This window comes from Pygoscelis adeliae, unplaced genomic scaffold (assembly GCF_000699105.1).
Source record: "Pygoscelis adeliae isolate BGI_AS28 unplaced genomic scaffold, ASM69910v1 Scaffold108, whole genome shotgun sequence".
Classification (NCBI taxonomy): Eukaryota; Metazoa; Chordata; class Aves; order Sphenisciformes; family Spheniscidae; genus Pygoscelis; species Pygoscelis adeliae.
This window is the reverse complement of record NW_008825498.1, coordinates 630552-657052: the sequence shown is the minus strand read 5'-3', so window position 1 is coordinate 657052 and position 26501 is coordinate 630552. Positions and strand designations below refer to the sequence as shown.

Here is a 26501-nt window from a genome sequence, read left to right as displayed (position 1 = left end):
AGGGGGTTGTTTCCAGGGGCTTTGCGTCGGTGGTGAAAAGCCCCTGCGCTTCTGAGAAACACCTCGCACCCTGCCCGAGGGCTCCTGGCGCGGGGGCAGCGGGGCGTTCCGTTCCGCGGGGCTGCAGCGGCGGGGGGGGGCCTCTGCAGGACGCTAACGTGCCGTGCCGAGCTAGCCTCCTAGCTCCCACGCAGCAAAACCAAGACCCGTTTGAAGTTGCAGGACGTACACTTACCCTGTGTAGTTAAATGATATTTCTGCAGATGCTCTTCTATTTCCACATTTTAAGTAGGCCTTAGAACGACTGGGTTGTAGTCACCAAGTAGCGGGTTAACGTGCCGTGCCGAGCTAGCCTCCTAGCTCCCACGCAGCAAAACCAAGACCCGTTTGAAGTTGCAGGACGTACACTTACCCTGTGTAGTTAAATGATATTTCTGCAGATGCTCTTCTATTTCCACATTTTAAGTAGGCCTTAGAACGACTGGGTTGTAGTCACCAAGTAGCGGGTCTTTGAAAATTCTTCACGACTTTCCTTTTTTCAGACAATGGGTCTCTCTGATACTTGGTCAAATCCTTCTGAAAGTCTGTCTAGACTGGAGCGTAACTTGCTCCTACGCCTTCGCTGCCAACTCCAGCCGACCTTCTGTCCTGCTGTCCAGCGTTCCTGTGGTGCCTGAGCTGCACTACAGGGACCTGAGCTGGAGATGAGGGTTCGTGGCAGAGAGTCGTAGAATTCGCTGGTGGGTCCTGACAGCCGAGGATCCAGGAGGGAAAATGCGAAACGGTTAACCTGCAGAAGTGCACGCACCGTACGCGTGCCCCTCTAACGCGTAACGTAACGTGATGCCTACGAGAAACGAGTACACGGAGAAAGGAGTGGGAATGGTTATAAAGTGATGGATCATCTCCTTTATTTTAAATTGAAGGTTATAGTCAGTTGCATGTGGGCAGTAGCACCGAATACATTACACACAGTTTATTTCTTTTTGTGAGTGTGTGTGTGTAAGAACTGTAAAATCTGTAAAGTTGTGGTTTCTTTGTTGTTAATTGCTACATTTAACATGGCTTTCATCGGATGTTGGAAACAGCGAGCAAACTAATTTGGAGTAGAGCTGCTTGACTGGCTGCTCATTGAGGATTTTTATTTTCTCTAACCAGTTGTCATCTGCATGGCTCTTTGCATTTTGTTTGTTTGTTTTCTGTTTTGGTGGTTGGTTTGTTTTTTTTTTTTACTTGAGGTTATTTTGAGGTCTATATACTTTATACTACTTCCTTCTATTTCCATAGTTAATGTTATTGGAAAAGACACAATCCCCTCTCTAAATGTAAGTCTTAAAAAAAAAAAAATCTTTAAATCATCCAACTGTTTTAGGTTCCTGCCTACCATCTGATAGCTTGCATCTGCATCTTTTGAGAGAGGCAAAATGAGGAGCTATTGCTTAATCATTTAACACTGTTAATCTTGTTCGTACTTTGAGTGTTCTTCTAGTAGCTGAATAATGGAATGTAAAGCAATATCCAAAGATTAGTGGCAGAGTATTGCTGCACAAAGTTGGCTATCTTTGGCCGTCGTGAAGCTAGATAAGGGCTTAGGAAGTGCGGATGGTGAATCTGTGTTAATAATTGCACCCCTTTAGACATTTTACCAGTGTTAAAGGATTACCGTAAAATTTGTAGGCGTGGAAATAGTCCTTGGGGAAGGAAAACCCCAGTATGTTAGGCACAGTAACTTAAGCTGTACGGAACGTATCTGTGTGCATATTTAAAATGTGGTTTTGTGATATATCTTTCTGAACTACTTTTCACAGTAATAATGTTTTAATACTTTAAAACCACTTTAATACTTTACAATAATTGTGCAGTGACTTTCCTGGTACTTGCTCTGCTGTTCTTGTAGAGTCATACTTGGTGGTGGCTGCTGTGCTTAGAGAAAGTTCAGAAACAATGGCATCTGCTCAGTTGCCCTAGAATTGGATGGTTCTGTAAAAAAGAAAGTTTTTTCCTGAGCAAAGCTCAGGAAGGAGCAAAAGAGTGGGAACATTGTCAGGTGTAGTAGGGTGGCGGGGTGGTCATAAGGCAACTAAAATATTCTGCTATAATTGGAAAAAAAAAAACAAAACCCCAGCGTTGCTGGCTCAGTCACCCCAGTGCGGCTGTGTTGGTGCTAGATGTCAGAAGAGCACCCGACGCGTGTTGCCAGGTTTTCTTCGGTGGCTCTTCTGTAACGGTGATCGTCCAACACGGGGGTTTTGGCATACTTCAGCAGAACCTATCTTTTTCTCCATAGATGTGACGCAGACCCCTCAGCCTTAGCCAACTATGTTGTGGCATTAGTCAAGAAAGACAAACCAGAGAAAGAGCTGAAAGCTTTCTGTGCTGATCAGCTGGATGTCTTTCTGCAAAAAGGTACTGTGCTCTCCACTACTTTATCTGTTCGGTGGTTTTCATTTCACTGGAGGGGAGGAGGGAAGAAGGATGATGCACCATTTTTGCCTTCAAAATACTTCCTGTTATCCGTGAATTGAATATTTCTTACAGAGCGTGAAGGAATAAAGATCTTGTGATTAAAATAAAGGAAAAAATCTGAAGGTGAAGTCATGTAGCTTCGTCTTGTTCATGGTGGGTGGGAGGAAATCCTCTGAAATAAAAGCGAGCAATTTCATTTTAAAGTATCAGTCATGCTGCCAGAAGTTTCTCTGACAGATGTTTAATAACTTTTGAAAACCTGGTCCATATTAATCTTTCAGGCTTCTGGTGAGCTCTCATAGCAGTTTGGTTCAAATTCAAGGTTTTAAACACTTGAAATTCTGACACTCGCTGGGGAAGTTACTGTGCATTTTTTTGTGATCTGATGTTAAACTGATGATCAGTCTTCTGTGAATGATTTGCTCTCATAAAAATTGCCGTAAAGAGGCTGCTAGCTGTAGCTAATGGAATAACTGGACTTACTCCTTGATCATGTTTTGATTACGCTTGCCCCTTAGAACATTTCAAAGTTGTAAATGTGATTGAAGGAGGAGTCTCTGTTTCTGTCTTTGATACACCTGGTGAATTTCTTTGTCTAAATAAACAACCTCAAGTTCCACAAGTGTAATTCCAGCTCCCTGAGTGGAACTAATGTTCATTAATCTAAGATGATGATGATGCTGCTGTGAGCAGTCCACCTGGATGACTTTTTTCAGGGACTTTTCTGGTAAATCTAAGAGTGTCCTTAAATCAATATGTAACAATGTTTTCTTGTTTTCTGTATCCTCAGAAACTTCAGGTTTTGTAGATAAACTTTTTGAAAGTCTGTACACAAAGAGTTATCTTCCTTCTCCTGAACCCACGAAAGTAGAAGCGAAGCCTGCAGGTCAGGAAAAAGAAGAAGTCAAGGAGGAGGTAACATTATTTTTTTTGTGTACCTGCCTCTAATTTCCAAAATAGCAGTCCTGTACATTTGTGAGGTAAAATGTGAAAGAAAAATCCATGATTACTAATGATCTTTACGATCTCAGTGCATCTGAAGAAAAATGGAAGATGACCGTTCAGACAAGAACATTTTAAAATGTCTTTGTAGAGCCTACCTTTGGTCTAGGTTAATAGCGTTCAGAAATCCTATTCAGACGTCCCTGGCAACACAAGCTGATAATGTTTTGGAAGGGTTTAAGAGAGGGGGAAGAAGCAAAAACATTCCAAAACATTTCCTTTTCCAATTTTGTATATTCTGTCAGGAATATAAATTATTTTAAATGTTTTCTGTAATACGTAACATCAGTGAAATACGTGGCCTCTATATTGAGGGATAATTACTCTTAAAAGTGAGGTAGCGTTCATTTGCCAACAGTTCTTTCTTTTATTTTGTTGTTAAGTTTTATTGACAAAATTGAAAACAATCAAGTCTTTGAGAAAAGCGAAGTAATACTTCCATAGCTGTCTAAATCTCTTTGTATGTTGTATAATCCTCTGCTATCGCTTGTCTAAGATAGATGTTTTTTTTTTTTCCTAAGTTGATGATTTTCCAAGGGAAGAGACCTCTTCTCTGTGTTTGTAGCATCCTAATGTACCAGCTTTGAGAGAGAGTTGGGGAAAAAATTGCTATAGAAGTAAATGGTCTTTATTTCCGTATACTCTGATCACAGTTTGCCAAGATACATTAGGCTGAATATGTTTTAATTACTATAGCAAAGACACAAATAAAGTCAGAGAGTATATATGAAATTCCAGTCCTTTCCCCTCACTCCAGGGATGCTTATGTCATGTGGTGTTAAGAGCAAAAACTGTTGCTCTCTTTATAAATGTACCGCGGGGAGCGTTTTTTTCTGACAAGTACTCTAAATGGGTATTCAGATTTGTGCTTTTGTCTGTGAGCCTAAAATAACATGAAGAAAAGACCTTGCTGGAGTTACTTGTTCTGTCTTCAGAGTTAAAACTGGCTGATGGTCATGAAGGTGACAAATAATTGCAGATCAAAATCTGTCAAATAGTCAAAACAAAGCTGTATTATATTATATTACGGAATGCAGGTCCTTATTTGACAGCACGTGATTCATCAGTTGATTTAAATTAAAGTTGCTCTTCAGTTTTTTTTCTCCCCTTCTCTGATGTCCTTTTTTTATCTGAGGATGAGACCCAGAATTATGACAATTTATGGAAGTAGCTTTGGTGATGGAAATTCATAATTTGCAACCATACAAGATTTTCACTTTAATAGTTTTCTGATCAGTTCTCAAAGTACTGTCATAATTTATAAAAAAATGTTTTAGAACTGCCTTCAGTTGACTTAACCAGTGCTCTGGTGGGGGGAAAGGGGGAGGTTTCGGGAATTTGGGGGAGGGGGCAGGCATAAGGAAAAAGAAGATATCTAGGACAGCTTTATGGGACAACTTTACAGGATCAGGACATTAGTTATTTCAACATCAGTAAGGCCTTGATGATTTGTCAGATAGCGCAGTGTGTTGCGTGATTCCTGCAAATGTAGGACACAAAATAAAACAAGTGGAATCATAGCTAAGTCTAGTTGGAAGGGACCCCAGATACCATGCAATACAACGTGTGTTGAAAGCAGGGCCTTTCAGGTTAGGCTCTCCAGAGCCCTGTCAAGCCAAGTCTTGAATATTTCTACCAATTCTCCCCAGATAATCCTAAATAAGGATGCAGGAAGCCTTCCTTTTTGTTTTGCTTTAATTGGAAGAAACCTTTCAAAGATTATTGCATGTAAAGTTTTGCCACCAAAATTTACAGTAACTTCTAAGCAGTGTAAAATGGCAGCAAAAATACAAAATGGGCTCAAAGTGATTTACAGTAGTGGTATAGCTGACAGACTTCTCAAACTGCTTTTGTTGAGGCCAGCGAGAAATGTGACTAGTTCAACCATGTGAATGGTTTTTTTGCTTTAAAGCATTTATTTCAAAGTGTAAATTAGTGACGTATCTACGTGGAGAAGTAACTCTCCTTAGTTGTGTTCAGTTACGAGATTCAGAAAATACCTCATTTGTAGAATTGCTTGCTCTAACTAATGGGATAGGGAATGGATAGAGAACTTGCCTTTCATTAATCCCGTTTAAAAACAAAATATCAAAGTGGTTTTATTTTGGGGCATCTCCTCTGCAGAAAAACCTGAAAGATTTGAAACAAAAAGCTCAACACCCTCTAGCACTTGATTACTTGTAGTGCTTAAGTATTCTGTGCAAGTAATACTTAAATATTGTTTTTATACGGGATGCTAACTGTAACTTGAACTAAATTTTGGTCTTATTTTCTTCATTTTAAAAAAAAAATGATACTTATCCTTGATTGGTAGTTATCTCTTAAACAGAATTTTCAAGAGTCAGTTGAGGAAGAGCTTTTTTTTTGGAAAAAGAAGTATTCCAGTCCACAGAGAAGCCGTGCAGATTCCAGTGAACAAAGGTTAGTTTTGAACCAAAATGTTAATATATTCTTCTGTATTTGCTGGCAATCTTTAACTGTGGATTTTTACCTTGTAGGTAGTGATTTTTCAGAAAAATAGTGTTCTCCTCCCTACTTTTCTCTATCTGCAATGTATTATCTGATTACGTGCGTGAGAACCCTTCACTAGAAGTTGGTCTCCTGAAAAAATGACAGTGTTTTTCAAATGTTAATACCTAGGAATGTCATCAATTCCATTCTTTCCCTTGTTATATAAATGAAAAGCATTGTTGGGGGGGGGATCTTTAGGGGCTGGGCGGGTTGTTCACACAGTGTCGACGTCACTTTTAAAACGTGTTCTGTTTTGGTTGTCTAACTTTTTCACCTTTCCAATTCTTCTTAGTCCTCCCCTTGCTGGTTTCTACGAATTAAGTGATTCAACTTTGAGATTCTGTAATTTTCCGTGTAATTTGGGAAGTTCTGACTCGAATGTTTCGCTGTCCAGATTGGATGAGAAGGATGAACAGTATCTTAACTTGTTGCAAGCTTGTTTTTAATGTGGTTTCTCTTTTCATAAACAAGGTCTGCATATGTCTTTTCTAGAACCAGAGACAAAAAGAGAGATGATGGGAAATGGAGGGACTATGACAGATACTATGACAGGAGTGACTTGTACAGAGAGAAGTCTGGCTGGCGACGTGGCAGGAGTAAAAGTCGTAGTAAAAGCAGAGGGTTAAGTCGAAGTCGCAGCCGCAGTAGGGGGAGAAGCAAAGACCGTGATACAAACAGAAGTGTTGGTGAGTATGCAAGGTGCTGCTTTAGGAGAACATCTAATGTCAGTGATGTGTGGTGACTCCTACGTACTTTGTGGTCCAGGAGGCTGTAGATGTCCTTGAGCAGTGGGAGCAAATTTTGAGAGCTTTGTGTTCCTGAAATTATTAATTAAGATGCTGTTCTTCAGAGTAGAACAATTAAGGGGATTGTTTTCTTCTTTGCTAACCTCTTAATTTATCCACGGGTGTATACCAGTGGATATTGGTAGCTGATATTTTTGCGCTGTGTGTTGACAAAACTGTTGATTTATTTTTTTCTTTTCTCCCCCCCATCTACCTTCTTGCAAAATAGCCTTACCTTCTTTTTCACTTTGTTACTGTGTATTTTTTAGAGAAGGTTTCTTTGTAATCGAAGGTGGTTACCATGTGATCCATTATTCTTTTAGGGCTAATTCAGGTCTGTTGGAAAAATAAGAGGCACAGATTGCAACAGATTTCAACGCATGTTGAGACCACGTTAGGTGGGGGGGTAGGTTGTTTGCTTCAAGCTTCCCCCCCCCCCTCTTTCTACTTTAAAAGAGAAAGCTGTAATCCAGGGTGGAATAAGGAGTAGAGGAACTAATGTGCATTTTGCAAAGAAAACATTTAGATTTCTGAAGTTAAAACCCTGTTTGCATTATATTTGGTTCTTATTCCATTGGTAAGGACTAAGCTCCTTCAAGAACAGTTTAACATGCAGAATACTGAATATTTAAGGAAATGTTTATACTGTTGTGTATTATCTTTCTCTCAAGGTGCTGATATACAGAACAAAGCATGAAGACTTTACCGAACTTTTTTTTTTCCCTTTTAACAGAGCACCGAGAGAGATCAAAATTCAAGAGTGAAAGAAATGATGTTGAAGTCTCGTATAATCCAGTTTCTGTGTCTCCCAGTAAATCTAGTGAACAGTATTCCTCTGCACAATCTATTCCCAGTGCTGTTACTGTAATTGCACCTGCGCACCATCTTGAAAACACAACAGAGAGCTGGTCAAATTACTACAACAATCATAGCAATCCCAGTTCATTTGGCAGAAACCCTCCTCCTAAAAGAAGATGTCGAGATTATGATGGTAAACTGTTTATTAGTTTTCAGTTTCATACCTTGTTTCAATTATTCTGGGACCTTTTTTTTATTAGGTATTCACTAAATGTAGGCAGCAAGTCAAAATGCAGTAGCATGTGGAGTATACCTTGTATGTAAAAGATGCATATATGACCTATATTTTTCTGGGGAAATAACTAGTCTTACTGGAAGCTGTTTACTTACAATCTGACAGTTGCTGGATAAGAACATACAGAGTTTGTTCACAATTCTGTATATGCTTGGCAAATATTTCAACCACTGGCAGTTCTGATAAAGATTGCAGTGTATGTGTTTAATATAAAACAGGTGGTACTTCTGACTTTCTTTTTCCACAGCTTTTACGATGGATGCATGTATGTTTGTATGCTTTTATGGAATATTATTCTAATTTGAATTATTTTGAAACCTCATCTGATAATGTAATGTTGGATCAGTGATTGCATGTTTTCTTTAGTAAGAAATTCCAGCAAAAACTGAGATGCTACAAATTGCGGACAACTAATTTTTTTTTTTCCTAAAAAGATTATTAAATGTCCTGTTTTGCAGAGCGAGGATTTTGTGTACTTGGTGATCTTTGCCAGTTTGATCATGGAAATGATCCTTTAGTAGTAGATGAAGTTTCCTTGCCAAGTATGATTCCGTTTCCTCCACCACCTCCGGGACTTCCTCCTCCTCCTGGTATGCTTCTGCCCCCTTTGCCAGGTCCAGCTCGTAATATGAGGTTGCCAGTTCCACAAGCTCATCCACAGGCACCACCTCCTGTTGTGCTTCCCGTACCAAGTAAGTCAAAACATTGTTCTGCGTTTCTTTGTCACCAAGTTAAAATGATGGCTTTTTCTGGAAGATCTATGTGTATTCAAAGTAATGAGTTCAAGTTTCTTCGCTAGCCCTGTGCTATTCAAAATATTGCCAAAATAATTCTGAAAAATCAGCTTGCAAAATATGATGTTCTTAGCACTCAAAATTAAATTAGATTAATTGGGCGGGGAAGTGGAGGGGGTTATCTTTCAGATAATCTCATAACCCTGGTGGTGTTTGGATTGATCACTGACAATTGGATTACTAGCTTTTTTTTTTCCCCTAATGCAAAAATGTTGAGATTTAATCTCCTAAAAGTTCTGATAAATTTCTGTTAACTGCTAGTAAAAAGCAATACATAATTGATACATCTAAGATCTATTTTAGCTCAACAGCAATCTCTGGGTTGTTTAGCCTTTTTTGTTATCTTACTGCATCTTATAATGTAAATTATATCAAGAAATAGAATATTAGATACGTGGTTACTCTGTTTCAGTACTCTCTATTCCAGTAACACCATACATGCTGTGATAGTTGTATCAAATAGCAGCAGCTATGGGATGAGAAATAATTTTATATAGGATTAACCCTAAATTTTGCATGAGCCTTTTAATGGGTGGAATTGGCTTGCTATTGAGTGAACTGACAGTGCTCTCTGATTGTAATTGTGTCTTCATAGGTTGTGTAGTGTAATTATTGTCCTTTTTTGGGCGTGTAGTAAGTAGGAATATATGTATCGTATATGGTGCAAACAAAGCAAAAATAGCTAGATAAATTCCTTGTCTGTGAATGCCTTCTGCCTGGTAGTTCTTGTTTTAGAATTGTAATCTAAATGTTGCTGATATGATCTCTTGCTCTGAGCAAGCCTTGATTCTCCATGGCAGAGCTGAGGGAGGAGCTGCTTTAGTTAATGCAAGCTCTAACGATAATAAACCTCTGGGGAAGAAAAGACACTTTTTTTTTTTTTTTTTTTTTTTGCTTACAGCTTTGTCATTTCTGGGAAGGAGAAAAGGTGTTGGAAACAGAGTAACTTACCTGAACAGGGCTTCTCAATTTACTTTTACTGTAGTGGGATTGTTTATATATTTATATATTTACATATATTTACAATCTTGACCTTGCTCAAAGCAAGGCATAAACAAATTGCATTGAATTGTTTGTATATTTTATCTGTGGAGTTATAAGTCTTAGTGATCTATTCTGTGGTGTCATTGTAGGACCACCTTTAACACAGTCAAGTTTGATAAATAATCGTGACCAGCCTGGGACAAGCGCAGTGCCCAGTCTTGCACCTGTAGGAGCAAGACTACCTCCTCCTTTACCCCAGAACCTACTGTATACAGTATCAGAACGTAAGCAAATACCTTTTTTTTAAAATCTGCTTGAGAACAAATTTTAAAATTCCTCTGTTGATGTGTGATTAGAAATTGTTACCTCTGTCTTCCTCCAGTACATACAAATCTAAAAAGAAGTCTGATGGCTTTCCATGTGGTCAGTCCATCATCTGCTGTTACTGTGTGAAATAGCAGTAGTGTTCTGTCACTGAGGAAAGATCATTTGTGGGGAGCTTTGTTTGGGTTTCATATGCTCAAAGCAATAAGATTGTTGTATAAGAAAGGGATTCCTTCATCTTCAAGCTGTTTAGTAGAACATTAGCAAGCAAAAGATGGATCTGCAAACCTGTAATTACTGTTTAACTTGGTCTTTATTCCTATCTGGTTTTGGCTACTATAGATGAGAGAGGTGTTTTTTTTTTTTTTTTCCCCAGCTGTGTATCACAATAGTTTCTATAGTCTTCATATACATTAGTACTTTCTTTCTATCTTTTTTCCAGAATCGACTTAGTTCTACCTTTCTAACTGCAAAAAAAACAGATGGCTTCCAATGGATGTGTCCATCTTCCTTAACAGAGCTCAAATTTTTAATAAGTGGGGTTTTGTGATGGTAAATAGCAAAATACCTGGAGAGTCCTAGATTGCTCAATTTAAATCCGAAAAAGCTCATATTTCTTTGATAATGAAAGGAGTAATGGCATTTCCATGTTCTACATGAGCAAAATAAGATAATTAAATCTCAGTGTTTTATAATATTCCCATCTGGGTTTTTTTTTTTACATAAATATTCTGAATTTTATTCAGAGGAGGGCTCTAGTTCATGATCCATGTCATTTCCTTTGTGACTTCCGTGCTTTTCAGAACTTCAGTCACTCAAATATCCTGTTAGATAGTCTGTTCAATTATCTCCAAATGCTGTCAGGCATTTCGATGTTACCATCTGATTCTTTCAGCTTCAGAACTTCTAATGGGTGATTCTGTCTGTCTTAGCTCGCAGGGCATCACTGACTTAAGTTGCACTACATAATTCTGTTCTCCAGAACATCTGTGGAGATTCTCATGTCCTGTTCTTGGACTGTTATGGTAACAACTGCTGGTTGCCCTCTTGCCATCAATCGTGTGCCAAATTGTGGAGGAGGAACTTGTGGTTCAGCTCGTGCAAGGTTAATGAAAGCTCTTGGCAGAGTCTGAAACTAAACTGTAAAACATCAGTATTGAAATTCTGGGGCATCTGTTTTAAATTGTAAAGTCTTCATTGTTGCTGTGGAATAAGGAGCTGAAATTTAGAGTGCTTCAAGTCTGTCGAGTCCTCTTGTATAGGCATTCATTTCTGTTCCAGGATGTACTGTGTTTCTGTGGAGGCTTTTCATAGACTTTATTCATTCTAGTTCTCGTATAGCTTTTCCTTTTTATGGTTGGAAAAATGCATCATCCTTGATTTGGACCTTGGGCTGGCGGAACAATATGAGTCAATCCTGTCATCTTGTGTTCTCGTGGTTACCCCTTTTAATTAAAATAATCATTAGTACTTACTGGAGCTTGACAGCTGATCTGACTCTTACATAAATTAAGATAATTTAATAGGTAAGTATTGGTCAAATTACCTGATTTCAGCTTTCTTTGATTGGGATCATTTAAGTACGTTCTTCCCAAAAAAATCCTTGTCTGAAATAAACTAGACTGTTGGACAGCAAAGACTGATAATCTCTTTGCATCTTGGGCCCTACAGAATAAAAGCTCAAACTAAATCTTTTGTTACTCCCCTTGAGACACTGTCAGACGTTGTGAAGGCTGTCATACAGACACCTCATTCCTTTTTCAGGCAGCTCATCAGCAATGCTCGGTTATTGTGACCTATGCGCTTCTGACAAATAGTAACAATCAGATTAAAAAACAAAAGAGAACATGCCCAAATAGACTTGGGCGTTAAGGTCAGTTGAGGGTTTTAAATGGCTACACACATTGGCTGTAAGACCTCTTTTCTCTCTTCTCTTCATCCAAACCAACTTCTGATTCTTGGACATCCATGCATTTCCTTAAAGGAAAATTAACCCTGAGTCTTAAACTCATTTGAAAAATTCTTTCGTTTCTCTCCTTTTTTTATAGATACATATGAGCCAGATGGCTATAACCCTGAAGCTCCTAGTATTACCAGTGCTGGTAGATCTCAGTATCGACAGTTCTTTACAAGAGCACAAACGCAGCGTCCAAATCTAATTGGCCTAACATCTGGGGAGATGGATACAAATCCAAGAGGTAGGAAGGGTTTCTAGCCATTGCTGTTGCTATTTTTGTCCAAGACCGTCAACGCTTACTTTCCCCTTTTTTGGGCTGAAAGCGATAGTTTTTCTCACTGATCTAGTATTTCAGAGCAATTTTCAGACATCTCTACCTTTTTTTAAAATGCTAATATGACCATATTAAAGTCAAAGCAGCCTTTTTGATTAAAAATAACGACTTGCTTGGGAATGTTATGAGATTGGGGTTTTTTTTGTTGGTTGGTTGGGGTTTTATTCCTCTTTAGCCTATGAAGGTACTTTTTGGATGCTGGGTGCTTCTAGAAAGAAAAATGGTGCAGAAAGATGGCTTTAAGCAGTACAGTCTGAAGACTGCTTTTGATTTGCCAAGGGTATGTTTAGGACCAGGGGCACAGAGGTGATGATCTACACCACCACCTCAATGGTAGTGAAGAGGGGAACTATCGTGGCGTGTTTTTTGTTGATGGTCTGACCTTGTCGGCCAGATGTTCTCTCTAAAATGAACATTGCAGGTAGCGTTCTAATTCTCCTAGCCCGTGAAAATCCCAGTCTGCATTTAAGTAATTCTGAATCCTTAACTGGATGGATGTGGATGTAGTCTCTTAGCGGTGACGTGTACAAAGTATCTTTTAGGGGAGAGAACAAGTCGAGGCTCTTCAAAGAATTTTTTGTTCTGTTAGCATAACTTACTTTCTTTTTTCCTCCTGCTTTCCCCACCCTGATCCTTAAAAGAAAAGATGTTAAATTTCAGTGTTTACTGTTACACTTCAGTGTTTCTTATTCAGTAGATAAGAAAGATTTTTTTTTTCCCAGTATTTCCTTCCAGTGACTCATCCTATAAAGAATATGGTTAAATATTATTGCAGAAATTGCTGTTGCTGTTTTCATCTTAATGAACATCATAAAGGCAGGGTTGGGGCTTTATTGCTGGCCCTCAAATTCTCTCTAAGAACCCATTCCAGTTGTAAGGCATGGGTGAGTGTTCGGCGGTGGTGCTTCAGACCGCTTGTTTTACTGTCTGTCACACGTGTGAAAGGTTTACTCTAAAATCATCCTCCAAAGTAAGATTAAAATTATGCCTGAAAATGCCCAGTCTTTGTTCTCACCAGTGTAACCAGCAGAGCTCTGGCATCTATAAAAGCCATAGAAAATTGACTTCTAACTCAGACTTCTTTTTAGGAGTTGAATATTTGGCATACACAGGAGACTAACAGCAATAACATGATATTAAAAAGGTTTTAAATGAATACTTGGCAAACTGTGATCTAGTGCTTTAGCTTTTGGGTTGTAGAAGTTGCTTCAAACTTTAAATCTAATGTCTCCGAGAGTATAATTTCATGCCATAGTTGTGCTTAATTAACAGTTTGTTGCTGAAAACTGGACGGAGGGATGACAAAGGAATAGCAGTGGGAGGAGCGGGTTCTTGGTTGCTTTTTCACTGTCAAGGGTTAATACAGGGAAAGTTGGTTGTTTATTCAGCCCATGCCACATTGCAGAACTCTAACCTGAACTCTGGGAACCTAGCCTTGTTTCTTTTCCTCCTTTTTTTTTTTTTTTCCCTTTTTTCTTTTCCTGCAGAATCTGAATTTTCAGTACCTGAAAGATGGAGTTTTAGCTTTGTTTCTTCAAGCTAATACTAACCTTAAAGGTCAAAATCTCATCCCTGCTGGCTGGACTAAATGTTTGTTTTCCTCAAATTGTTTACTTAGGCTAGCAAGTGATCTCTGAAGTAACTTCATAAACAAAACTGACCAACTTGATAAAGTCTTCCTAATTTTTATGTTTTTAAAGTCCTATTTTACTGTTGAAGTGAAAGCTTTTCCCATGTCTCCATTGATGTATGGCGAATAACACAGGCCTTTTTCCTTTTCTCCAGCTGCCAATATTATCATCCAGACTGAACCTCCCATTCCCATTACAAATAATAGCAGCAATGTAACTAGAGTTGTCCTTGAACCAGACAGCAGGAAAAGATCTCCAAGTAGCATGGAATGTCCACCATTAAAGAAACCGTGGCTGGGAAAGTAAGAATTAATGACTGCAGTTGACTAATTGGAATGCACTTTATTGCTATCAATGCTGTGAATATTGCTGTTCACTAGTCCCTGTAATTTGAGCTGGCTGGGTCTGAAAATCTGTGTCCACATAATATGGAGACTAAATATTTGGTGGGTGGGAGGAGCTCTTTTTTGTTAATGTCTAGAGTGTATACTTCTTATGAGAAAAATAAAAGTTAAATGTGCGTTAACATTTGCTGCCTTACTTAAGTATATGTATGCCTACCTAAATTACTAACTTGTTCTCATTTTCTCTAGGCAAGCAAATAACAACCAGAATAAGCCAGGATTTTTGAAAAAGAATCAGTATACTAATACAAAGTTAGAAGTTCGAAAAATTCCGCCAGAATTGAACAATATTACACAGCTCAATGAACATTTCAGCAAATTTGGAACTATTGTAAACATTCAGGTAAAAAACAAAGTTCAGTTTTATGCCTGTATGCGGGTATTTTATTTTCCCTGAAGCCTTCTAGAATATTGTGGCTGAACTACATTCCTTGAGCAATCTTAATGGAGGCTAACTGGGAGAGTAGGTAATCAAATTCAAAGAAACCTTTTCTTGGTCTACTCTGTATTATCTTAATTCTGTATAAGTATGTTGGCTTCTGCCTTCATGAGGCCTTACTGAATTTGAAAGGCTTCCAGGTTTAACAGTATCTAAACCAACTCAGGTTTTTGAGCAACTTGTGTGTAAGTTTTGAAAGAGATCTTCTAACAATTTCTGTCTTGTATGATAGTCCTATAGTATTTCATAGTCAGGATTTTGACGAAGATGCTACAGGAGAGTCTTTATATGCACCAGTTTATTACCACTTTGCATCCTAGAACTGGCTCCCATTCAGTGGTGTTCCTTGCACTGTAAGAAGGGGAAAAGCACTATATAAGCAAAACACGGGTAGTTACATGGTTAAAATAGCATTTAATTTCTCTTTATTTTTCTAGACATAACAGTTGCCTCTTAAGTCCTCGGTTAGAGGTCTAAATAAAAGACAGATACCTGGGAAGCCTCTGTATTTCTTGAGTTGGTGATTTTATGTCTTGGCCCAAAAGATACTGTGGTGCTTTCTGTACCTCAATAATGAAATAATGCATTTAAAACATGCTATCTCAATCATTATACTAGAAAGTCCAAGATACATTTTTATTCCTGTGATTAATTTTTAGAGAAAAATAGTCTTATTCAAGACTTAGATAATGCTTCTTTGAGAATGAGGTGAACCTTCGCATTGTACGTCCTCGGACAGCAGTTGTCTTTCAGGAGGTTAGAATAAAGAGCTTTCGAGTCAGGGTCTCTTCAGTCATACCCCAGTGGCAGTTCACAGTGCTCTGAATACATGATGCTATTTGGTGGGGAGTCATTTTATTTTGTTTTACTGTATATAGGCTTTGCTGCAAGTACGTCTAATATTTGCCAAAAGGTACTTGGCTTTAATTACATAGAATGTTTTAGCTGTATTTTGAGCTGTTAATATCATTGGATATCCCACTCGTTATTGCAGATTATTTCTAGCTTGGTTTGCTACTGGTTGAGGTGTTTTCTTCCTTGAGAAATAATGCATTCGAATGAACTTTTGATTTAGGTCGCTTTCCAGAATGATCCCGAAGCTGCTCTAATTCAGTACTTAACTAACGACGAGGCTAGGAAGGCAATTTCCAGCACAGAGGCAGTTCTGAACAATCGGTTTATAAGGGTACTGTGGCACAGAGAAAGTGAACAGCAGCCCCCGTTGCTGCAGCAACAACAGCAGCAGACACCCACGCAGTCTCTTCACCACCAACTTCACCTTCAGCAGCAAGCCCTGACCACGACTCCAGCTGTAACAATGCATAGCAATCTGTCAAAGGTATTGTGCTATCATAAACTAGTGATTGAGCGGTGAAGGTTATCAGCGTTCCTAAATGACTACTACTTCAAAAAAGCAGAGTGTATAATATTCCATTTTTTAATATCTATTGATACACAGGTGATGAATAAACCACTGGCATCTGGTGCCTATGTCCTTAATAAAGTCCCAGTGAAACGTCGCCTTGGAGCAGCAGGTGGAAACCAGCCTGACTTAAGCCAGTCTGGGGCTGTGGTAGAGGATTCTCAGGTATGTTTATGAAGGCTGACCATCTTCATACTTTCAGTTAAAGCTTTGGCCTGTTAGCTAAGAAGGAACTAGCAAATAGAACTATGTGAATTGTTCCCAGTTGGTTCTGTTTCTTTTCACTAATGTTCCGTGCAACCATGGTCAGTCACTTCTTCCTAGTTTTGTTAGCTGTTTATATAAAATAGGGACAATGACTTCAGAAACAAAGTATCAGTATTTTAAGTAGCATAAAATATTTTTGGCAGTGCTTCACAGTAAACAAATTTGACAGCCTATATGTGGTGTCAGCTTTTTGTTGGCGAAGCTAATTGCTTTCCCAGTGATTTTTGAGCTTATGCTGTGCTTTAACAGTAGTGCTAGAAGATCATAGAATACTTCTGCAGAGTTCAAGCTGATATAGTTTAGTTTACACTGATAATCATAGTGCAGCATGTGTTCTTGGCCACAGAAAAGTGCTTTTAAGGAAGGAGGTGACTTTTGCTGCCTTATTTGATCAGAAAGTGTGATGTTAGACTATGACTGCGAAGCTGAATATAGTGCAGATGCAGAAGATCAGCTTCAGTGGTCTTCCTAGTGGGTATTAGGATACAGAGGGAGTTTTAGATGAAGAAGGAAAGAAAGTATCTTTTGCGGAAACCCTTTTAACAAGCATTTAAGCTGATTGCTTCCAAGCAAGTTGACTGTTAGACCGATGCCTTTATGCATGTGTTTTAATTGCCTTGGTCTTTTTGTCTCATTGCACAAATCTGGAAGTTTGTGTTGATGTTTCACAGAATACTTTCCTCTAAAATTCATTGATGGTATATCACATTCGTTTTAAGCTATTACATATTTTTGTGTGTGTGTGTTTACTGTTTCAGACGTTTCCTACTTCTACAAGCCACTCAAAAATGGTTTACAGTTCTTCAAACTTAAAGACATCTATGAAGCCTGGTGCAGGGTCTAAACCTCATGATATGCAAGAAGCCCTTAAAAAAAAACAGGTACTTTACTATTGGCTGACTGACAGTATAGCAATCAAAGTACTTTATAAAGAAAGGTTTGGTAGGCAACTTAAACCTCAAATATTGCTGTATAGCTTTCTACATCAGTGTAGTTTTTGTCATCGTTACCAGACTAACTTGCAAATGCACGTTGAGGTAAATCATGGGTAAGGGAGTATTCCTTTTGGGGTGTCTTACTTGACACACTTGGTTGTGTGTGGGTTTTCTGGGTTTTCTTGAGGCATTTCTTTGATTTTAATCTCTGCAGGCATGAGACACTTAAAATACAACATAGGATATGTTTCTTAAGAGGTGTCTGAAGGGGGCAAAAATTTAGTAGAGTACTTCACAGCAGGAAGTTAGCAACTTCTTATTGTTTTTTTCCGGATCAGATACACTTTATACTTGTACATTTTGCAGACTAGTAGTTTTCATTATGACCTTCATTTCTATAGCTTGAAGAAGAAAATATGGTATATATGAGTACATATAATGCCAGACTGCTTTTTACTGATTGAAAGAATTTTCTTCTTGTGTAGGAGGCAATGAAACTCCAACAAGACATGAGGAAAAAGAAGCAGGAGATGTTAGAAAAACAAATAGAATGCCAGAAGGTAGGCCTGGAATGTCTTCTAGTGAATACATTCTGTTTTGTAGATACCTGTCTGTTCAGTGTTGTTTTCCCTGGAATTTTATATTCCTGCTCTTTTATTAATACATAGATGTTGATATCCAAGCTGGAGAAAAATAAGGCCATGAAACCAGAAGAGAGAGCAGAAATAATGAAGACCTTAAAAGAACTAGCAGGAAAAATATCTCAGTTAAAGGATGAATTAAAAACTTCATCTACAACCTCTACACCATCAAAATTGAAGTCCAAGACAGAGGTATTTATTGCGCAAGACACTTGCCTGCCTGTCTTTTGTAACTGTTTCTAATATTACGTCCTAAAAATGCAGCAACGTTAGATCAAAAGATTTCCTAGCAGTATTTTGAACTTGAGAGTGATAACCACGGACAAGCAACCTATGGTTTTAAGGAACTCGGATGACCTAGTTTTGCATATAGCTCATTCGAGGCTGTTCCAATTCTGAAGCAGAGAATTCTGGGTCCCTCAAAAAATGGGTTGGGGGAGGGGCATGGAGGCAATTAAAACAAAATTAGTTTAGAGGAAAGTATGGATATTGTGTACTGATCTGTCTGTATCATTTACATAAATGTATTGCTGAAGAAGTGGAATAAAACATTAAAAGCACGCATTACAGTTCTGCTTTTCCCTTCCATTTTCTTTCTGCACCATTTTCTCTAAGGCACAAAAGGAACTTCTAGATGCAGAGCTGGATTTTCATAAGAGACTCTCTTCTGGAGAAGACACAACTGAATTGCGAAAAAAGCTAAATCAGTTACAAGTAGAGGTGAGTTTGTCTGGGTTGGTGCTTTTAATGTTTTTATGATATATAAATGTTTTAAATCCTTTCAAACTGAGAATGGCTTTGTACATTATTTGCCTCCTTTAACCAGGCTGCCCGTTTAGGCATTTTGCCTGTTGGTCGAGGAAAGACAGTGCCAGCCCAAGGAAGAGGACGAGGACGGGGTCGTGGTGGGAGAGGAAGGGGCATGTTGAATCATATGGTGGTAGATCATCGTCCCAAAGCACTAACAGTTGGAGGCTTCGTTGAAGAGGAAAAAGATGAATTGTTACAGCACTTCTCTGTAAGTATGAGGTCACATTAAGAAAGAAAAACCTGAAGAGGACAATTGTGGCCAAACTATAAATCTGAGATTAAGTAGGTAACCGATACCCTGAATGTGAGCTTACTTGCAAAGAGAGGCATGCTGAGAAATTTGTAAATAACTGTTTCTTTTCCAAATTCTTGAAGCTGCCAGTCTTTTTGTTTCTGTTAGTGCAAACAAATCAAAGACTTCGTCCTGAATTCATGGAACAGGCTATGGATAAGCAAACAGTTTCAAGAGTTATCAAGGGTGTAAATGTAATGTATTTTATAGTTGCTTTACAATAGCTGCCCAATGCATTCTTTTAATTGCAAAGCTAAATAGCTTACTCTTATTAACTCTGCATTAAAGTAGTTTAAAACAGTCGTTAGAAGGCTGAAAAATACCTATCAGCCTCTCTCTGTTTACAAATTATTTTTCAGATTAGCAATTCATACCATTTCTCTTGTTTCTCTCTAGCTCAAGAAGCAAAGCACTGTTCTGCTAAACAGGGCTTCAGTTTCAAAGTAGTTAAATTTGTTTACGAACTCATGGTAGAGCAAGTAGCTTGCTAGTTTGCAAGCTAAATTAATGGATGTGTTAGCATCGTAACTAAGTTAACGTAATAAAGGAAAAACTGATTTTACATTTTCCTCAGTTACTCTTTCCAGAAAGAAATGTTTTCATGTGCAAAGCCAGTAAACTTCTCAGAGAGACCATGTAATACTTCATAAATAGACCCAGCATGAAATCTAAGCTTGATCGAGTCAGTTTGGTATTTCTGGATGCTCTCTGCAGCGCGGGTGACTGGTATGGAAAACTAATTTTGTAGAATCCTACCCTTTAGAGCTGGATACAGAAAAGCAGTAGAGTTCTTGAGAACTGGTAATGTGAAAGCTTGTTTGTTTCTGGTTTGAGTTGGAACAGAGAACTTTACAGTTCTTCATACAGCGGGGTAAGCTTTGCTCCTTGGGGAACTGTTGCTCTCTGCTTTGGCCTCATTGCTTATCAAAAGTTCGAGGCCACTACTACTGCTTTGATTAGGTAAATTCAGTGAAAAATGTTGTGTGGTTTGATCAAAAAAACCAAGCTGCTTTATGGTATGATAACAGTGCCATGAACCCTGGCAAAAGTCCTAAGGGGACCAAAGTGCCTTTTTTAAACAGATCTTTGCTTTAATTCTATTTCTGAGAGACTTCACGTTTTTGAAAGTTTTAGCCATCCTTAGCTGCTAAAACCAGTAAAAGTTTTTACAAACAACTAGTGCTGTTACTCAAGCTATTATCTTACTGGCTTTTAAATTACTTTTCTTCTGCTATTCGTATTAAATCTGAAGTTGACTAGAGTTTTCTTTTGTGCTGCTTGTACTCCATGCATAAATCCTTTTTTTGCTTGTTTTGAGGTTTTTTCACTCCTTAACTATCATTGCTGTGGTCCTTCCAATTTTAACCATTATGCAATATATAAATTCTAAAAATGCAAACTTCTTGTTAATCTAGCCATACTAGATTATATTTTTTCCTCCTCCCGGTAGCGTACTTACAGAATGTATTCAGGAGCTCTGTAGCAAAGTTTGATTCCTATTACTGAAATCTCTTTTGCAAATTAATGAGCTCTAAAGGACTTGTTTAACAGGTCTAAAGTAGTACAACAGTGAAGGGCAGAAGAGAATAAGGGAAACAGTGAATTCAAAGAATTCACTTCTGAGCTATAAATTAATACACTTTCCTCCTGCAAGATTAAGCTCCACTTACTAGAATAACAATAAATCTGAGCTTTTGCCCCAAAATACCGGTACAAATGCTGCATTATTGCTGGATGTTGCAGCTGAGATTTCTCTGGCTCTCACTTTTCTGTCCAAAAAATAGGGTTTCAGTGGCGCTTCAGTACACTGCAATTGTAGCACATGATAATCATCTTTTTGGAGGAGAATATTATTCCTGTTCCTGATTGGGTTTTTTTGGTTTGGTTTGGTTTTTTCCCCCTCTCATAGAAATTTGGAGATATTGAAGACCTTCAAGAAGAGGATTCCCCATTAAGTGTTGTTCTAACTTTTAAATCTCGCTCAGAAGCTGAGAATGTAAGTAGAATAATGGATATATTTTTTCACAATTCTAAAATAAGAATTTTTAACTTCTTGTGTCTGCCTTTGTATTTTAAAATGTAGCAGGCTTTGATCCTACTAGTTTGAGCTAGATAGTGTGGGTATTGGTTGCTACTGCATATAGTGTCACTAAAGGGGGAAGCACCTCCTGTTTACCTTAATAGTAACATAGGTCTTTTGCTGATAAAAGTTCAATGTCACGATCGATTCAGAGCTCTGTTAATCTTTTCAGATTGCTGGTAGATGAGCGTTGTGTAGCAGGTTCAGGTTTGAGTGAAGTTGCTCTCGGAAGACTGAAGTGGATGATTGTGGCTTATATGTTTGAGATCTTCAAATGTGCATGATGTTCACTGGGTCTAGCTCATTGCTGGCCATCTTAGAAATTCTTACTTGATCCTCTTTTTGAAAATATGTTCATTTAAAACACAATCTAGGCTGCTAACCAAGGATCCCGGTTCAAAGACCGAAGGCTACAGATATCGTGGTACAAACCTAAGGTACCTTCTGTGTCTACAGAAATCGAGGAAGAGGAGTCTAAGGAAGAGGTATGAAAATATGTTAATAACCTAATCACTCTTCTAAGAATCTAATAGCCAAGAGCTCTTTTAGGATACAGTTCTCTGTTTACTGAAGAAATTCCATAAAAGATGTTTTTGCAAACCAGAAACTTAACTGTTTTTGAATAGTCAGGTATGTTTTCCACATTTTAAAAAGGGAAAAGGAAAAAAAAAAATACACTTTCTGGATGGGGTGTTGATTTGTCAGCTATGAAACGCTATATGCAGGCTGCTGATCTCTTTACTTCGCAGTGTTAATGCTCCACTGTGGGATAAGTTACATATACTCTTTCCTGTAATTATGAATGCATTAAGCTTTTAAAGGTTTTTCTGTCTGGGCATTTAACAGAAAACTGTTGTTTCAGAGAGGGTGGGTGGTTGTTTATTCCTGCTTCCTTTGAAGTTTGGCTTTCTTTTCCTTTCTTGATGTGTGAAGCTACTGTTCTTTCCGTAAAACTTGTTGAATGTAATTGTGTGCGTTTCAGTGAGGCGTACAGTAAACAAGAACCTGATATAAAGTACAACTGATGCTGGGTTGCATGACATGTTTCCTAGGATACAGCATGGAACTTCTTTGTTTAAAAGTACATTTTTTTTTTTTTTTTCCTTCATCTAGGAGACTGAAACCTCAGATTTATTTTTGCACGAAGATGATGATGATGACGACGAAGATGAGGATGAATCCCGTTCTTGGAGAAGATGAAACTTGATGTTGGAAATGTATAATTTTAGGAATATAGTTCAAGCTACATCTTTTAAACATTTATTTAAGGAAGTTGATGAGCCAAAAAAAGCTTTACTTTCTTTTCAAACCACAAGATTTAAAGTGAGCAAAGTTTGTTATAAAAACATTTCGGATATAGAGCTGTGATACTAAACTAGCCAAAGGCCCAGTAACTTTTTACATAATTATCAAGCTCACCAGGGTGGTGATTTTTTTCTATTTAAGAAGGATAAAAAGAGAGAGGGGAAAAAAAAATTAGTATTTTCTTGTCCTCTTTTTGTGTCACCTGTATTACCTTGTTTTGGGTTTTTTATAATGTGATTGATTTGTTAGTTTATAATTGAAAAGATATTACAGGTTTTATTTAGCAATATTATGGGGTTAGGGGAAAGATGCAAACTTTCATTAAATGTTACGAAAGAAAAAATTGCCTCATTTGCTAATTGAAAAAGGGTAGCATTTTATTTCATATGGAATCACTTATTGTAGGAATTATTTGTGGCTAGGTTCATAAATCATTTATTTCAATATATTTGAAAGCCACACGGTTTCTATGTTCTACTGCTTTTTGTGAGAGGAGATGGAAGAAGCAATTTAACAGGGTATTATTATAATATTGTCCAGTTCACTCTGTTTCTTCAAATTCTGCTTCACAGAAAACATCAGCAATGACACATATTTGAGTGAATTTTCACTCACTGTTGATTTTTCTTCTGTAGTTTCAGTATAAGGTTCAAGTTTAAGTTAGACTGTTTGTTTACTGCATTTCAGTATTTGTGAGCATGAATGTAATGAGTTTCATACTTCCTCAAAAAGAAAAACAGCTAAACTGGCAACCGCCTACCAGCCAGTAGAAACTCTTCCTCCTCTCCCCGTTACCAACTGTTTGTTTGTGTTCAAACCAAATCCACGAAGCGTTCAGAGCGAAATGCTGCTCAGCCAACAGAATGTCAGTGTCCTGCTCAAAGGCTGGCGTTAACCCGGTGCTTTCAGTGGTAAGTCTTCAGAGGAGTGTTCAGAGCTGGTTTTGGAAGGTTATCAATTTATCTCCGAGTATAGTTTTGTTCAGACAAATACATTTAAGATGAACACCATTACATTCTCAGTTGCCTTATTGTTGTACCATTCTAAAAACACACACACACCCCGCAGAAATGGTGTGTATTGTGATGGAAATGAGGATAACAAGTTCAGATGCTTGAGCCATGTATCTTAACTGTTACACGGCTCTCGCGGTTCATGAACGTGTTATCTGGTAAGCATTTTCCTTGAGACTGTCCATTTGTACCGTACACTTTTCAGTACATTTTATGTACGTTTCTATACAAAATAAACAGAATGTCGGTGCAAAAATGCTCTCCTCTTTTGAATAATTAGTTTACCAGTATATTTCCCAGCAAGTTCTCGACTGAAGGAAAACATACATCAAAACCTTTAAATGACATGGCTCTGAACTTGGCTAGTGACGTGGAGTTGAGCATGCCTTTGGGTTAAGAGTTCCCCAACTTTATTGTCCTTTTGCCGTGGTGGTGTATCAAAAGTCAAAACAGTATGATTTTCTGTTTCCTTGTCAGTTGAAGGGAATATGTCTTTCAGTATTCTGTCTCTTCACACTGAAACCTCACCTCTTTATATAATTAGGACTTTCCTGCTAATGCTGAGGCTAAATTACAGACATGAAGAAACGAGGGGAAACCAATCCTACCTACTTAGAAGAATATCTTGCTTTTCTCCCATCATCTCTAATGTTTTTTTTAATGTCTGTGGCTCGGTCAGTGTATATTTTGAAAAATCCATTGCAGCAAACATATTTGAGTCCTGACAGTTTAAAAAATGATAGAGGGAACAAAAGGATTTATATATTTTTTTGTACAGAGTTTTTTCTTAAACTGTATAATTTTGTAAATATTTTGCTTTTTTGTGTACTAAAACTACCAGCGTATAGATTTCAATAAGAATTGTTGTATTTTTGTATTTGGAAAATGAAAATTACAGTGAATGAATGAAGCTGTAAGAAAAATTGCAGTAGCCTTTGACACACGTAGAATGGGATTCCTTTTCATATGGTTTTAGCTCTAAAGTGACACCTGACTGGCACACTGTCTTCAGGGACACTTGCCCTTGCCCAGACGTGCTGGCTGTTCAAGTTGGGCGCGATAGGAGGGAAACGAGTGCGGTAGCTTTATTTAATGATTTTTTTTTTTGAGAGCTTCATACGATTACTTTTTTTTCTCCCCCACCCCCCCCTTTACAGCACACATTGGCAGGCTTACATAAATCCTCAGGTGACATCCCAAACATGATTTCTAAACGCTGAGGCACAAAAGCGAGTTCTGCCTCTGAACTTAGCTTGTGTATGGAAGGCATGCTGTCATGTTATTGGGAATTGAGGCGATGGGCAGTATAGCGGTGTCTGACTTCTGGTGTTTAAGGCGGAGGAAAGCTGTTTGAAAGCGACCTTCATTTTGCCAAAGCTTATGGATCTCCCTGTATTTTAGGGTATGCTAGGCTATATTAAAATGTTTGGGGTTTTTTGGTTTGGTTTTGTTTGTTTCAATAGGTAACATGACAGTACAGCTTACTTTATGGCAACACTTGATTGTGAAATTCAGGTGGACTTTCAGAGAGTACGTTAGACAAGACTTGTAGTCAACAAGGTAACTTGTGTACACCAGCCAGTGCATTTACAGGCGATGTGTAATGAGATGTTACCGGTCTGGGGCATAAACATTGAAAGAGTACGTGGTAAGAAAAGTGACTGTTACGAGGAATTGTCTCCCTCTCATTGCTGAGTTAACCTAAGCAAAAAGAACAAAGCAAACTCAAGAGTTGAAAAGATGAATCTGAAAACAGTTGCCTGCTTATTGTGAAAACAACACTTTTTTTAACAAAATCATGTGAAAAGGAATAAAGTTCCTCTTGGTGTATAGTAAACTTGTACTATAGTTTTTACAAATTGTGAACTTGTGTAATAGTATAATAGGAGATATTGTTGAATTTCTAACTGTTTATACATTTAAATTCATATATGTAATGTTTGTTTTATTGATTACAATCTGAATTTCTAAGATGCATGTTGACTTTTTTGCAATAAAGATATACTATGGAATGGTTCAAGATTTAGAAAAGACAAAATTCTAACTTAAATAAATTGGATAGCAGAACCATTCAAAAAAAAATTACAACTATCACAAAAAGAGCGTTATCACTTTCTTTGGGGGGAGTATATGTGTGAAGGGGTATTTATTTGTATGGAATGTGTGTGCAAGTTTGTTTTACTTAATAGTCGATAGCTAGGAGAAAAACCTTCAGGTGTATCAGTGCTCTGAAATAGTACTAGTTAAGACAGCTGAATTGATTGGGGGGAGGATACAATGCGGGGTATTTATTTGTATGGAATGTGTGTGCGAGTTTGTTTTACTTAATAGTGGATAGCTAGGAGAAAAACCTTCAAGTGTATCAGTGCTCTGAAATAGTACTAATTAAGACAGCTGAATTGATGGGGGGGAGGATACAACGCGGGTGGGAGGGATTCCAGTAAAGGCTGTTCTACGTTTTGGGGAAGAGTCAAAGTTTTAACAGAAAATGAAAAATGTTTTATAGACGATAGTGGGTTCCGTGGTCTCTCTTACAGATTTGCGGTATTGCTGGGTTATTGAAAATAGCGTGTACAAAACATGGTATTATATACATGCAAATTCTAACCCCTTTGCCATTTGGTCTGAAAACTAATTTACTCTGTTGTTAACTTTATTCTTGGTCTTCGCTTCTTTCGCTAATTTCCGTTATTCCCTTCTCTTTCCTGTGTTCCTTTCATGAATGTAAATGTTTATTTGTGATCCCGGTTTTTTAAAAGCCTTTTCTCTTGCATTCCCTTTTCGTACCCGTATCGTTAGTGTGCTGTGATAAGATTTTTTTGAAAACAGACTGGAAATTTTACAAGGATGGGAATTTTTCCTTTTTCCTTTCTTCACTGCGCTCTTGTTTTGAGGAATAGGGGGAGGAGAGGAAGGGGCTCGCTAGTATGTTTAATAACTGTATTTGTGTCGCCATCTCCCCCGCATCCCTTTGCGGTCCTGCAGTGTAAATGTTTTAAAACATGAACTGG

The 26501-nt window shown here is 38.0% G+C and overlaps 1 protein-coding gene across 1 annotated transcript; it reads left to right on the top strand.

The window, feature by feature from the left end:
- The first annotated feature begins 843 nt into the window (after window positions 1-843).
- On the top strand, window positions 844-25567 carry RBM27 (RNA binding motif protein 27). Its single transcript, XM_009331457.1, has 21 exons — window positions 844-893; window positions 2264-2406; window positions 3257-3381; window positions 5798-5889; window positions 6472-6665; window positions 7498-7755; window positions 8316-8549; window positions 9785-9919; window positions 12008-12157; window positions 14036-14183; window positions 14475-14628; window positions 15800-16063; window positions 16184-16312; window positions 17173-17295; window positions 17835-17909; window positions 18018-18182; window positions 18606-18710; window positions 18817-19008; window positions 21002-21088; window positions 21547-21657; window positions 22286-25567. Exons 1-21 carry the CDS (start codon window positions 844-846, stop codon window positions 22370-22372), a joined length of 3021 nt encoding a protein of 1006 aa, XP_009329732.1. The 3' UTR covers window positions 22373-25567.
- The last annotated feature ends 934 nt before the right edge of the window (window positions 25568-26501 follow it).

Bases quoted from the DNA above. Each gene is read 5' to 3' on its own strand.
- RBM27 (XM_009331457.1), top strand. From the start codon at position 844: ATGCCTACGAGAAACGAGTACACGGAGAAAGGAGTGGGAATGGTTATA. The intron at 6,666-7,497 runs GTGAGTATGCAA...CCCTTTTAACAG, and splicing joins TGATACAAACAGAAGTGTTG to AGCACCGAGAGAGATCAAAA. The intron at 18,711-18,816 runs GTGAGTTTGTCT...TCCTTTAACCAG, and splicing joins TAAATCAGTTACAAGTAGAG to GCTGCCCGTTTAGGCATTTT.